The sequence below is a fragment of the Ictidomys tridecemlineatus genome, chromosome 2 (assembly GCF_052094955.1).
Source record: "Ictidomys tridecemlineatus isolate mIctTri1 chromosome 2, mIctTri1.hap1, whole genome shotgun sequence".
NCBI classification, from domain to species: Eukaryota; Metazoa; Chordata; class Mammalia; order Rodentia; family Sciuridae; genus Ictidomys; species Ictidomys tridecemlineatus.
In genome coordinates, this window is record NC_135478.1 from 6665809 (window position 1) to 6679751 (window position 13943).

The following is a 13943-nucleotide window of genomic DNA, read 5'->3' on the forward strand; positions in this document are numbered from 1 at the left end:
AGATCAAGTGGGCACAGATAATGCAACACAGACCTCCCTGTGTCCCCCTCTCTGGGACACGCTTGCAGGTGCCACATCCTCCTGCGTGCGGATAATCATCTCACTCAATTTAAAGAGGAGACCAAGAACAGATCAGGATTTCATTACCACTCATGGGCTTTGACAGGATTAAGACTGTATTCAATACGTGCCTGCAGCTAAGACCTCTGGGTTCTGCTAAAAACACTCTGATTTGGGGAAAACAGTGAAGAGATTAGTGCATCAGATCCAGAGACTTAAAATTTAATTTTGGCTTCTGTTGTCTCAGCTGGTTCTTTCTTGAATACCTGGCAGGTTGTTAGTGTCTATGAAAATAAGCAATGTCATCCAAGGTGGTTCCTAGCTGGTATAATGCCATTGAATCCACATTAAACTGAAAATATGTATTACCTATGTGACTGATATTTGACGAAGGTGAAAATATGGACAAAATGTCAGATAGTTATTATTCCTATGGAAAGGCTAAACTTCCTACTTCAACGGAAATGTTTTTTGACATGAAATTATTATTTTGACATTTCTATGATGTTATATTTTCATACTCGCCTATGTAAGTTCGTGCTGTATATCTGGGGTGGAATGACCAACTGTCTTTCTTTTCTGATATCCAAGAACTCACAACATTTTAGGCACAGTATATATATATTATAATTATATTTTTTAATTATATATATATATATATATATTAGAAAATGTGTTAAATATTGAATAGGCCATTGCTCTACAAACAGGTTGGCTTTGCTCAGTGGTCTTTCAACACACAGGTTCTCTCCTGTCTGTATCTTCATTCTACTCAGGAATGTCCTCCAGAGTCAGAGACAAGATTGAGCAGCTCCTGTTTGTGTTTCCCTTACACAGGGCCCATACCTCCCTTTGTGAACATCTACAACCTTCAACAATGGCAGAGGTGTCCATGAGCCTAGGACAACCAAAGTAAGAACAAAGGGAAGTGACAGGAGACACTTAGAACTTGGTCTGAGATACTCTTGAGTGTTTCACATCATTCTAAGTCTACAGTGTCCTTTGACAATTTGTTGATCATTATACCCACTACATAACTGAAGACTGAATGCTTAATTTAAAAAAAAAAAAAACACAGAAAAACCATAATGACCAAGTAAATGCCACTGAAGAGTACACTTATTCAGGTTCCCCTAGCAAATTTTTGTTATTTATATTTTATTCTAATAAGAATGGATGTTAAATATATATCTTTAAAATTGTAGAAATGAAAGAAGTAAACTGAATCTGCAGCTTAGCTCCTCAATAGTGTTAGGGTCTGAAACTCATGTGGACATATATTTTCTTTGCATTCCTCATTAATGATTGGAACTCCTTATAGATGGGGAATTCTTGGACCAATTAGTTTAATTAAGAGCTCTGTGTATTGATCTTCCAAGGTCATATCATAGTTGAAAATCAGCCTGTGCCTGCTGCCCTTCCATTGAGGATTCTTGTCCAGTGAGCTGCATGGCTGTGCCTCCTCCTGGGGTGTCTGCATCAGGAAGCTCCTGAGCACATGATCTGTTCCTCTGGACACAGTTGCTCCTTCCCTGGCCTCCACACTTGGTAGGGTCTTAGGATCAGCACTTCTTGGTCATGACCCTGCAGGGAGGTAGTGTGACCCAGTAAGTGCAGAGGGGGCCTTTTATGTGGGAAGGACTGGGGAAGTAGTGTTACCTCACATGAGGTCACTCACCACAAGAGTATCCACATGGGAGGACACCAGCATGCAGCTTCAACTTGGGGTTGTGGGATTCAAGCTTTTGTTTCAGGTGGGAGATGAGAAATCTTATTCAAACTGTGCTCTCCCACCCACACTGGTTCTGATTCACACAGAAATCTCACCCACAACAGCACAGTGTTCAGTAGTGTTTCCTAAACTCTAGGAAAGGACTATGTAGTGATGATAAGGATGATGAATGGGCTGACAGGAGACTAGATCATGAACTGATGTGCCGATTTTCCCAGGCTCAAGTGCTGAGCAGCGTGCTCCGTCTTATTTCATGTGCACCATCTCATTTCGTTACATGTGTCCACATTATCATTATTATATAGAAAAGGGAAAAAACATGTTTTACTTCTGCAACTTGTACGTCATTGTTAGGTGGGAAAGGGTGCAGCCTGTTTGCACTGGGCTGTCTGAACATGGACACAGGACATCACAGGAGAACCGCGGCAGTCTATCCCATCAGCAGGCTGACCTGCCATTTATCTTCCCTGTCACTGCAGATAGAGTGTTGCTCTTCCACTTGGGATTCCTGGGGACCACAGGGCAGAGCAGTGGGGGCACCTACTTCATGCATCATGTAAGAACAGCCACAGGTCACAGGAGAGGTCACTGTATGGGAGTGATCAATTCAGCATAGATCAGGCTCTCGGGCCTCCTCCAGAACCTTCTTGGTGGACACCACATGCTCCTCCATGCTTTTAAAAAGTTTTCTCACACTCAAGAAAACTTATGGTCAGGTAGTTATTTCATTCATGAAACTGGGAAGGTTTCACAAATGTACCTGATTTGTTTGCCAGCCGTTAAGACCTCTGGACCTATGCTGAAAACTTCCTGTTGGGTGGGGAAGAATGAAATCATGTGGTGGATGGGTCTCAGAGTCTGCCAGTCCCACTTACTGTCTCTGTGAAGTTGGGCAGGTCACTAGTGTCTGGATTCACCATTGTCATCTGAGTTGATTTCTAGTTGACACCTCTGCAGTGAGTAAGGATTAAACATTAAATAAGGATTAAATTGATACTGGAGATGCATGTGTGCTGTACTGGGGGAAAACATCTCCTTCCTTCTATTCTGACTCCCGTGCCCCTGCTTTGCTTGGCACAGGGAGGCAGCAAGAGCAAGTCGGTGGAGCATTGAAACCCGCCCCTCTCCCATTTTCCTTAACTTAATTGGCCAAAATCAATTTGGATTAATGGAGTTATTGATTCCTGTCTGTGTGTTCATTCTTTAAGCCATGCCCTGTGGAAACAATGAAAACTTTAAAGTGTCTTTCTATGTCTCTATCACAGTTATAGGCCCCCCTTATTATTTTGTAATATCATTTATAATAGTCAACTTGTATGGGATCATGACACAGATCTTCATGAGTTTAAAAGGAAATGAAGCAGAAACATAAGGGGCACCTACAGCTTGAGCCTTCAACTGAGGCACAGGTCAGATTCCACATCCTTCAAGGTTCCAGTGTCACCTGAAAACAGCTTTCCTCCCTAACTTTGGTATTTCTCTAATCATGGAATTCTTAAAATTAAAATCACAATGACCAAATTTATTACCTTCCTGCCTTGTCTTTGTCGCCCCGTGTTTTGGAGATGGGTGTGATTTTCCCTATTTTTCATTAAGCAGTGAGCGAGGGAGGTGGAGAGATTCACACACTGAGCACACATTGGCAGGTCCTTGTGGTGGGACTGAGCTGTGGCCTTTCCGACCCAGCCCAGGGCACCATCTCCTCTACTGGAGCCAAGTGGAAATATTATCCTTTATGCAAGACAAATTTTTCAGGTGTTATCATGTAGAGAATAGCCATTCTTCAGGTGATACTTTGAATTCAATAGAGCCTTTGAAGTCTATGAATATACTTCACAGATGGAATTAAGACTTCATGTTAATTTAGGGGGGCAATGGGTATTGCGTTGTAGACTACACTTTCTATAGGTGGATTTTAATGAAAAACTTGATGGACGTGTAAATGAATACTGACATAGAAAACACAGGCAGAAAATTACACTTTCCCAATTCATAATAATAATTATGTTTGGGAGACAGGTTTGTAGGAGAATGGAATCAGGAAGAAATACTAAGGCTCAAGTTTCTTAGATAATTGTACAATTTCTATTCAAGGTTAGTCCTGAGACAAGTATTATCAAATTCTTATGCTTTAATATAGGTAGTGGGTATTGACAATAAGAATAGGTAATATTCAGGGAGCCTGTTCTATGTGCCAGGATGTTGTTCGACATTGGTTTCCAACTCTAGTGTAAGAAAGAACCCCTGAACTTCACATGCAGATATGTTGATTAAATTGGTATTGATCTGATGTCACATTATATGGATATACTAAAATATCCACAAGTGGATATGGTAATAAATGAGACACAACCAGTAGATATTCAATTGGAAAGGGAAAATATAATTTCTTATGAGAACCAAGATGGATATTTATTTTCTTATATTTAAAATTTTAAAATTGCAAGGAAGTGTTTACCTTATTTCCTGTACTGTCCTTTTATGAATTGTTTTCTACAATCCCAGTGAGAACTGACATAACAAACCAGCACTTTCATCATGTGACTTAAGACAGAGAACTGCAATCCACATATAAGGAATGACCAAGATATCCATAAAGTGGAAATAAGATGGTCGGAAATAAGAGAGAGCTTTAGGACTTCCCATGGTGCTCAAATGTTGAACTTTGAACTTGATGGGCTGAGATCAAAAACCCTGAAGCAGTTTTTAACAGAACAGAGGGAGAAAAACCACAAAGTGTTGTTTTATATACCAGATATTTTCCTGATATTGTATGAATGGAAAAAAAAGCCTGAATAAAATTAAGCTATTCAAAAGTATTTACTATCATTTGTAATTGTAATATTGTCTACTTTTGCCACATTAGTAATCAGTGTTACTATTGATCATGTGCATTTAATTCAATCATATTTATTGACATTCGAATTGTGCCAAAGACAAGGATATTTGTTTCATATTACATAATTTTTGAACAGCAAGCTAAAACTCACAGAGGAGGGAAGTGAGAAAAATCAATGAATGATGAAACCCTTTCAAGAGAACTGGCTCCTAACCTTCTTTGTGTCTGTAGCTCATCATCCTCAATTCAGTTGTCAGAGAATGGAGACCCAATGGTGTCTTAAATAGAATAAGTTAAAGAAGTTTTTTTTGGTACTTAGACCAAAATGAGGTAAATTGTCCTGGTTCTTAATTAACTTTTATGAAGATTTCTTTTTCTTAATAGAATGGTCATTTCTTATTCTCTGTTTTCCTTTAAACCATAGGCTATATTTTATTATCTTCTTGAACTTCTCTCTTCTGCTCCTGGGCTTCTAACTTTGCTCAGTTCAATGTCTTCAAATAGGGAATGGAAAGAGGGTGAATGATGGAGAGAGCTATAGTGAAAGAATGTGCAAGATTGAGTGTTGCACTAGTGAGAACTATGTTGAGGGTATGTGGATCTCTAGTGTGAGCAGCTTTGCGGTGCTTACTTGAACTCAAATGCACACAGAATCAGGGAGGCCTGCTGATGTGGTTTTTTTCTCACTCTCATTGCTTTCTGAAAAGATTATCTGAGACATAAAGAAGTACAAAACCTAACATGCATCCCAGAATTCCACCCCATAGGTCTCTCAGTTGACCTAGACCTTCAACTCATCTTCTTTGGACTGTTCCTGTCCATGTACCTGGTCACAGTGCTGGGGAACCTGCTCATCATCCTGGCCATCAGCTCTGAGCCCCACCTCCACACCCCCATGTACTTCTTCCTCTCCAACCTGTCCCTCACTAACTTTGGTTTCATCTCCACCAAGATCCCAAAGTTGCTGGTGAATATTCACACTCACAGGGATGTTGTCTCCTATGTGGGCTGCTTGATGCAGATGTCTCTTTTCCCTTTTTTGGATGTATTAATTATATTCTTCTAACTCTTATGGCCTATGACCAGTTTGTGGCCATCTCTCACTCTCTGCATTACCCAATTATTTTAAACTCTCACCTCTGTGGCCTCTCAATTTTGATGTCTTTTTTGCTGATTCTCTTGGACTCTCAGCTGCACAATTTGATGATCTTACAAATTACCAGCTTCAAGGATGTGAAAATTTCTAATTTTTTCTGTGACCCTTCTCAACTTTTTCATCTTTCCTGTTCTGACACCTTCTCTGATAACATATTCAAGTATTTTTTGTTGCCAAATATGGCCCTTCCAGGAACCTTTTCTTTTACTAATATTATGTCCTCCATTCTGAGGATCCCGTCCTTAGGAGGGAAGTACAAAGACTTCTGTGGCTCTCACCTGGCAGAGTTTGTTTATTTTATGGAACAGGCATTGACAAATACATTGGTTCAGCTCTGTCACATTCTCCCAAAAATTGTGCAGTGGCCTCAGTGATGTACACTGTGATCACCTTCATGCTGAACCCCTTCATCTACAGCCTGAGGAACAGGGACATTAATGGAGCACTGAGGAGTCTGCAAAGCAGATATGGTCCTATCTAGAATTCTAGATAGGGCAGAGTGGTAGGAGGGAAAGGGAGGTGTCAGGGGATTAGCAAAGATGGTGGAATGTGATGGCCATCATTATCCAAAGTACATGTATGAAGACATGAATTGGTGTCAACATACTTTGTATACAACCAGAGATATGAAAAACTGTGCTATATATATATATATATATATATATATATATATATATATATATATATGTAATAAGAATTGTAATGCTTTCCACTGTCATTTATTTTTTAAAATCAATAAAAAATAAAATAAAATTAATAATAATAAAATAGATATTGTGTCCACCCAAAACAAAAAAATAAATATTCAAAAAAATTGAAAACTTGAAATCACTGTTCTATGTTAAATAATTTCATCTATAGTAGGTTAACAATACAATTAACCAAGGCAGTAAAACTATGTTACAAATATGACTGTTACAACATTAAAAAAGAATCCATCTGGTCCTTGTCTTTACTTGGTTGATAGGTTCTTAATGACATTTTCTATTTCATTACTTGAACTTGATCTCTTTAAATCATGTATGACTTCCTCTTTCAGTTTGGGTAGATAATTTGTCTAGAAATATTTTAATGTCTTTGATATTTTCTAATTTCTTGGAATATAAATTTTCAAAATAGTTTCTAATTATCTTCTGTATTTCAGACATGACTGATTTGATGTTTTCTTCTTCATCTTGCATTTTAGTAATTTGAGTTTTCTCTCTCTTTCTGTTTGTTAGAATCACCAGTGGTTTGTCCATTTCCTTTATTTTTTTCAAAGAACCAACTTTTTTTGTCAGTGTTTTCAATTGTTTTGATTTCATTGATTTCAGCTCTGAATTTAATTATTTCCAGTCTTCTACTGCTGTTGGTGTTGATTTCTTCTTCATCTTTTTTCCCAAGGGCTTTGAGTTGTAGTTTTAGTCATTTATTTGTTAACTTTTTATTCTTTTAATGAGTGCACTCAATGCAATAAACTTTCCTCTCACTACTGCCTTCTCTGTCCCAGAGATTGTGATAAATTTGTGTCAGTGTTCTCATTTACTTGTAAGAATTTTATTTCATCCTTGATTTCTTCTACTATCCATTCGTCATTCAATAGTGTATTATTTAGTCTCCATTTATTACAGTAGCTTATATTTTTTTATTTTATCATTGATTTCTAATTTCATTCCATTCTGGTCTGATAGAATGTAGTGTATTATCTCTCTCTCTCTCTCTCTCTCTCTCTCTCTCTCTCTCTCTCTCTCACTATCTCTCTCTCTCTCTCTCTCTCTCTCTCTCTCTCTCTCTCTCTCTCTCTCTCTGTATGTATTTACTAAGAGTTGCTTTGTGGCATAAGATGTGGTCTATTTTAGAGAAAGAGTCATGCTTCTGAGAAGAAAGCATATACATTTATTGATGGATTATATATGTCAAGTCTGAATTATTGATTATATTATTTAGTTCTATAGTTTCCTTATTTAGTTTTTGTTTGGAAGATCTGTCCAGTTATGGGAGATTTGTGTTAAATTCACCCAGTATTGCTGTGCTGTACTCTATTTGACTCTTGAAATTGAGAAGGGTTTGTTTAATGTACATAGATGTTCCATTGTTTGGGGCACAACTATTTATAATTGTATGTCCTGCTTATATATACTTCCCTTAAGAAGTATGAAATGTCCTTCTTTGTTTCTTCTGATATCTTTGGTTTGAACTCTACTTTATCTGAGATGAAAATGGAAACCCCTGCTTGTATATGCAATCCATATGGGTGATAAGATTTTCCCCCATTCTTTCACCTTCAGCCTGCAAATGTCTTTGCCCATTAGCATATTGTTGGGCCTTGCTTTTTAATCCAATCTGCCAATCTATAACTTTTGATTGATGAATTTAGGCCATTGACATTCAAGGTTATTATTGTGATATGTTTTGTATTCCCTGTCATTTTGATTTATTTCTGGCTTTTAATTTGACTTAGTTTCTCCTTTGGTTGAATGTCCCTTTAGTGTAGATCCTCCCTTTGCTGGTTTTCACTGACTGAACAGGTCTTGTTTGTGTCTGGTCACTGAAACACGAGTCCTACACTTCTCCTTAACAGCATCTACAGACTTCAGTTACACAAGAACAATGGCAGACATGTCCATGAGCCTAAGAAAAGTAAAGTAGGAACAGAGGGGAGTGAGAGGAGACCCTAGAGCTTGTTCTGAGACACACTTTAGAGTTTCTCACCATTCCAATGCTGAAGAGTCCTTTGACAACTGTCCTGAGCAGGAGAACCACTATTTTTTAAATGACTGAATGCTTCATTAAAAAAAAAATCAATGAAATTTAATGTAATTTAAGCATATGCTCATTAGGTTCCAATAGCAATGTTTTGTTGTTTGTATTTATTTTGCATATTTGTACTGAGAATAGACATTAAAAGCTGATTGTCTTTAAAACACAGAAGTGAGAGCAGTAAATTGAGGACACACATTCCCTTTCAATTATAGCTAGAGTCCAAATCTTAAGTGGACCTTCATTTTTTTTTTCTTCATCTTCCTGAATTAATGTTGAGAAGTCCTTAGAGATGGCACTGCATGGACCAATTAGTTCAATAATGAGCTCTGTGCATTGAGCTTCCAAGGTCCTATATTAGTCCACAGTCAGCCTGAGCTTGGAGCCCTTCAGTGGATGGTTCTTGTCCAGTGAGCTGCGTGGCTGTGTCCCCTGCTGTGGTTCTGCATCAGGAAGCTCCCAGCTGACAGCATGTTCATGGGAATTCTGGGCACAGAGTCTGAGCCTATGTTGGGCACCAGGTATGGGTGGGTCTTGGCATGTGCACTTCTTTGTCATGAGCCAGCAGAGAAGCAGTATAACCCAGTAGGTGCAGATGGAGCCTTGGGACCCTGGAAGAAAGATGGAAAGTATTTTTCCTCTATCAGAAGGACAAACATCACACTTTGAGTATTCAGATGGGAGTCTTCAGTATGTCAATTTTCATGAATCCTGTTTGAAAAGTTTATGTTTTTATTTTTGCTAGGGTATTAGATATCTTATTTAAAATGTGCTCTCCATTCACACTGCTTCTGTTTCCCATAGAGTACAAAATGTGTCCTAAGAAGTGTTCACTAGCCTGGTGCAGTGGTGTGTGTATGTAATCCTGGTGGTTTGGGAGGCTGAAGTGGAGGTTCACAAGTTCAAGGCCAGCCTCAGCAACTTAGTAAGGCCCTAATCAACTTAGGGAGGTCCTGTCTCAAAAAATGAAAAGAGCTAAGAATATGGTTCTGTGACTAGGCACCTCTGAGTTCAATTTCTGGTACTAAAAAATAAAAAGAAAACAGAAAGAATGAATAGAAAAAAATATTTCCTAAGCACCATGAAAAGACTCTGGTGGTAATAAAAATGAGGAGGACGATGCCAGAAACCAGAGCACCAGGGACTGACGCTCAGAGCTTCCCAGGCTCAGGAAGTGAGCAACGTGTTCTCTATCATGGGTTACATTTCTTGTGCATTGTCAAACTCTGAAAATGCATGCCCCTTTTATCATTATTTTACAGTAAAAAAGGAACATTATATTTATGCCACTTTCTCTTGTTTGTTAGGTAGGAAAGACTGCAGCCTTTTTACACTGGGCTGTCTGACCGTGGAAACAGGGCATCACAGGAGAATCCTGGCAGGCTGTCCCATCAATAAGCCAAGAGCCATTCCTCTTCCCTGTCACTGCAGAAAGAGAGCGTTGCCCATGGTGCAGTTTCTTGCTGGATTCCTGGTGATCAAGGGCAGAGCAGGCAGGCGCCTGCTGTATGCACTATGGAAGAACAACCACAGGTCACAGGAGGGGTCACAGTAGGGGAGGCTGATGATCATTCAGCACAGGTCACGCTATTGGGCCCCTTCCAGGACCTCCTTGGACCTTACCATATGACCTTTCATGCTTGAAAACAGCCCTCTAATCTTAAAACAAACTTAATATTATGTCTTTATTTTAGTTTATTCTTACATCAATGGAAAGAACTCAAATGCATACCTTATATTTAAAACCTTAGGACATAGGTAGAGAACTTCATGTTGCATGGAAGAAAACAAAAACACACAGCAAATGGGTCTTAGTCTTTCAGTCCCCCTTATTGTGTCCGTGAAGGAGCAAGTCACTAGTGTCTGGATTCAGCATTGATATCTGAGTTGGTTTATGTCTGATACAACTGCATTGACTAAGGATGAAATAGATACATCGAATCTTACAGGAATAATACAGGATTTCTGAAAAATTTCTGAGCAAAATAAGATCTAGATATTATTGTTACTGTTAGTAGTGATTAGGTTAATCTTCATGCAACTCAAATAATTCATCCCCTACTCAAAGTTACAATTTTTCTATTTCTGGTTCGGATATTTTATTTTTGATGCTCCACAAATCTGTGCTGTGTATTTGGGAAGGTGTCCCTCTTTCTATTTGTGACTCGCTGGGGCCCATGCTTGTCTTGGCACAGGGAGCATCTAAAACAGATCTGTTCCCCATTGAATTCATCTGATCTTTCTTTCCCAAAATGGCCCAAATTAATTTGGATTCATGGACTTCTTGCTTCCAGTCTGTAATTTCATTCTTTGAAGCAATGCCCCATGAAAATCATGGCAAGTTAATCACTACCGTTCTGTGTCCTTGTCATGGACATAGGAACCTTTTGTTTTTATTTAATTCTCTATAACTTAGTCGAGTTTGAGCACTCATGACATAGATTTTCTAAAGTAAAAAATAGCAAAATGTGGTAGGACCTGAGGGATCCCCTGAAACCCAAGCCTTCTACTGAGGCACATGTCAGTGTTTCCCACTGTGGTGTCTCTGGGGTCTGTTGACATTTTCTTTCCTCAATACTGTTGGCATTTCCCTAATCATACACTTTTAATTTAACGTGACAATGACCAATCAGTTATCGAGTTCCAAATTCGCTTTGGTGCTGAACATGTTTTGGAGCTGGGTGTTGCTCTCCCTCTCTCCTTAAGCAGTCGAAGCCAGGAGAAGTGGAGTGATTCTCACACTGTGCACACACTGGCAGGGCTGTGAAATCAAGTAAAGTGTTGCTTTTATGACTCAAATGAAAACACTTTCTTTTCTACCTGAGCAACATGGACATATCCTATAAACCAGATAAGACTTATTTAGGTGTCATTATGCAGAAAATACGTCAAGGTCAGCAGTGTTTGGTGACCTTGATGTAGGTGAGAAGCACAGTCTCTAGGACAAGATTCCTCCGTGTTTCTTCTTTACTAGCAAACAATGATCCTTATTGTTTTCTCAAAACCCTGGTTTTAATATTGAATTGGTATTGGGGACAAGTTGAAGCTTTTGGTAACAAATTGGTAACCCACCTGGGATCCCACCCTAGTCTTCTTGGCAGCTCTGGCACCCCAGGCAACCCCCTTCCATCCTAAGAATGCAAGGTGTCTGGTGAGCTTATTAAGAAATGACTGCTGGGGAACTAGGACCTTGTGGCTTTGTCTTGTGAGGAAGCAGAGGAGATGTACCTGTGAAGGACTGAGGGACTGTTCTAGCAGCTGCTAGGGAAACTTTTCCTATGGGGAACTCCAATGTCTGTTTCTGTACCCTAAAGATTGCTATATTTTGGTCTATTGGAGGAAAAAGGAAACTTAATACAGTAAACATGCAACACATTTGGCCATCTGGTAAGTAGCCAATATGCATACCAACACCCTTTTGAGTCTACACATCTGGTTCTCCTTCATGGGCATATGATAATATTGGGATAAACACAACTAGTATGTATAACTATAATGCTCTTTAAAAATCAAAGGGAGATTGGTATGGCAGAGGAAAGGACTGTGGGAGGGAGGATAGGAGTGTAAAGAGAAATACTAGGGAATGACATTGGCCAAATTGTACCATTATATTTTGTGCATGTATGAATATGTAACAATAAATCTCACCATTATGTACAACTATAATACACTCATAATAATATGGAAAAAACCCAAATCCAACTATTAAGTATAACTATAATGATTATGATTTTTTAAATTGGTAAGTAAATGTAGCTCTTATAGAGTAAATTTTGACATGCATTGTTCTTTGGAGATCACACCCATATCCCTGCTGATATATTATATAGAAATTCTTATTTGTGTTATATGGAGAGATGAACAACAATTTTGAAATGATTGTCATACCTTAAATGGTAGGATATAATTCACTGTAATCATGAACCTCCTCTTTCTGCTCCTGAGCTTTTAACATTGATCAGTTAAATGTCTGAAATAGGGTGTGGAGAGAGGGGTGAATGATGTGGATAGCAACAGTGAAAAAATGTGCAAGCCTGGGTGACTGAGGACTGGGACCTATGTTGAGGGCGTGTGGATCTCCAGTGTGAGCAGCTTCCTAGTGAATACCTGAATCCAAATGCATGCAGAGCGAGAGGAGCCTGCTGATGGTTTTCTTTTTTTTTCTTACACTCTTTGCTTTTCAAAAGGTGTCCAAGCAACACAAAAGCACAAAATTTAACTCACATATCAGAATTCTATCTAATGGAAATCTCAGAGGATCCAGACCTGCAGCCCCTCCTCTTTGGACTGTTCCTGTGCATGTACCTGGTCACAGTTCTTGGGAACCTGCTCATCATCTTGGCAGTCAGCTCTGACCCCCACCTCCACACCCCCATGTACTTCTTCCTCTCCAACCTGTCCTTGGCTGACATTGGTTTCATCTCCACCACAGTCCCAAACATGATTGTGGGCATCCAAACTCACAGCAGAGACATCTCCTTTGTGGGCTGCCTGACACAGATGTCTGTTTTTACCATTTTTGGATGTATGGATTATATGCTTCTGAGTGTGATGGCCTATGATCGGTTTGTAGCCATCTGTCACCCCCTACACTATTTGGTCATGATGAATCCTCGTCTCTGTGGTTTCCTAACTTTGGTTTCATTTTTGTTCAGCCTTTTGGACTCCCAGATGCACAATTTCATGATCTTAAAAATTACCAACTTCAAGAGGATGGAAATTTCCAGTTTCTTCTGTGACCCTTCTCAAATTCTGAATCTCTCCTGTTCTGACACCTTCTCTAATAACATTGTCAAATATTTTCTGGGAGCATTTTATGGCCTTTTCCCCATCTCAGGGATCTTTTTCTCTTACTATAAAATTGTTTCCACCATTCTGAGGATCCCATCCTCAGGGGGGAAGTACAAAGCCTTCTCCACCTGTGGCTCTCACCTGGCAGTTGTTGGCTTATTTATAGGCACAGGCTTTGGAGTGTACCTTGGGTCAGCTGCATCACATTCTCCCAGGAAGATTGCAGTGGCCTCTGTGATGTACACTGTGGTCACCCCCATGCTGAACCCCTTCATCTACAGCCTGAGGAACAGGGACATTAAAGGTGCCCTGAGGAGGCTGCCCAGCAGGATGGCCTAAATCTCAGACCCTGTGGTGTCCAGTTGCGATGTGTGTTGGAAAATTCATTATAACTAATTATCAAGATCAGTTAATCTGCCTCTTCAGGAACATTAATGGGTTTAATACCACATTAAGTGCAATGCCTCCAGCCAATGATGGGAAAGACTGTTTTGGAGTTCTTCATATTTGGAACAAAGGATCAATTTGAAATAATGAAAGATTTTTGAGATGGTGATGATGAATATTTCTAAAAAACATCTATGTGATCAATGATGCTTATCATAATACTTGAGAATGGTTAAAAG

At 39.2% G+C, this 13943-nt stretch overlaps 1 protein-coding gene across 1 annotated transcript; it reads left to right on the forward strand.

The window, feature by feature from the left end:
• Positions 1-12708: 12708 nt before the first annotated feature.
• Positions 12709-13656, forward strand: LOC106145474 (olfactory receptor 7E24-like). Its single transcript, XM_013366056.3, has one exon. It carries the CDS (start codon positions 12769-12771, stop codon positions 13654-13656), a length of 888 nt encoding a protein of 295 aa, XP_013221510.4. The 5' UTR covers positions 12709-12768.
• Positions 13657-13943: the final 287 nt, after the last annotated feature.

Excerpts from the sequence above, each read along its gene's own strand:
- LOC106145474 (XM_013366056.3), top strand. The coding sequence starts at position 12,769 with ATGGAAATCTCAGAGGATCCAGACCTGCAGCCCCTCCTCTTTGGACTG.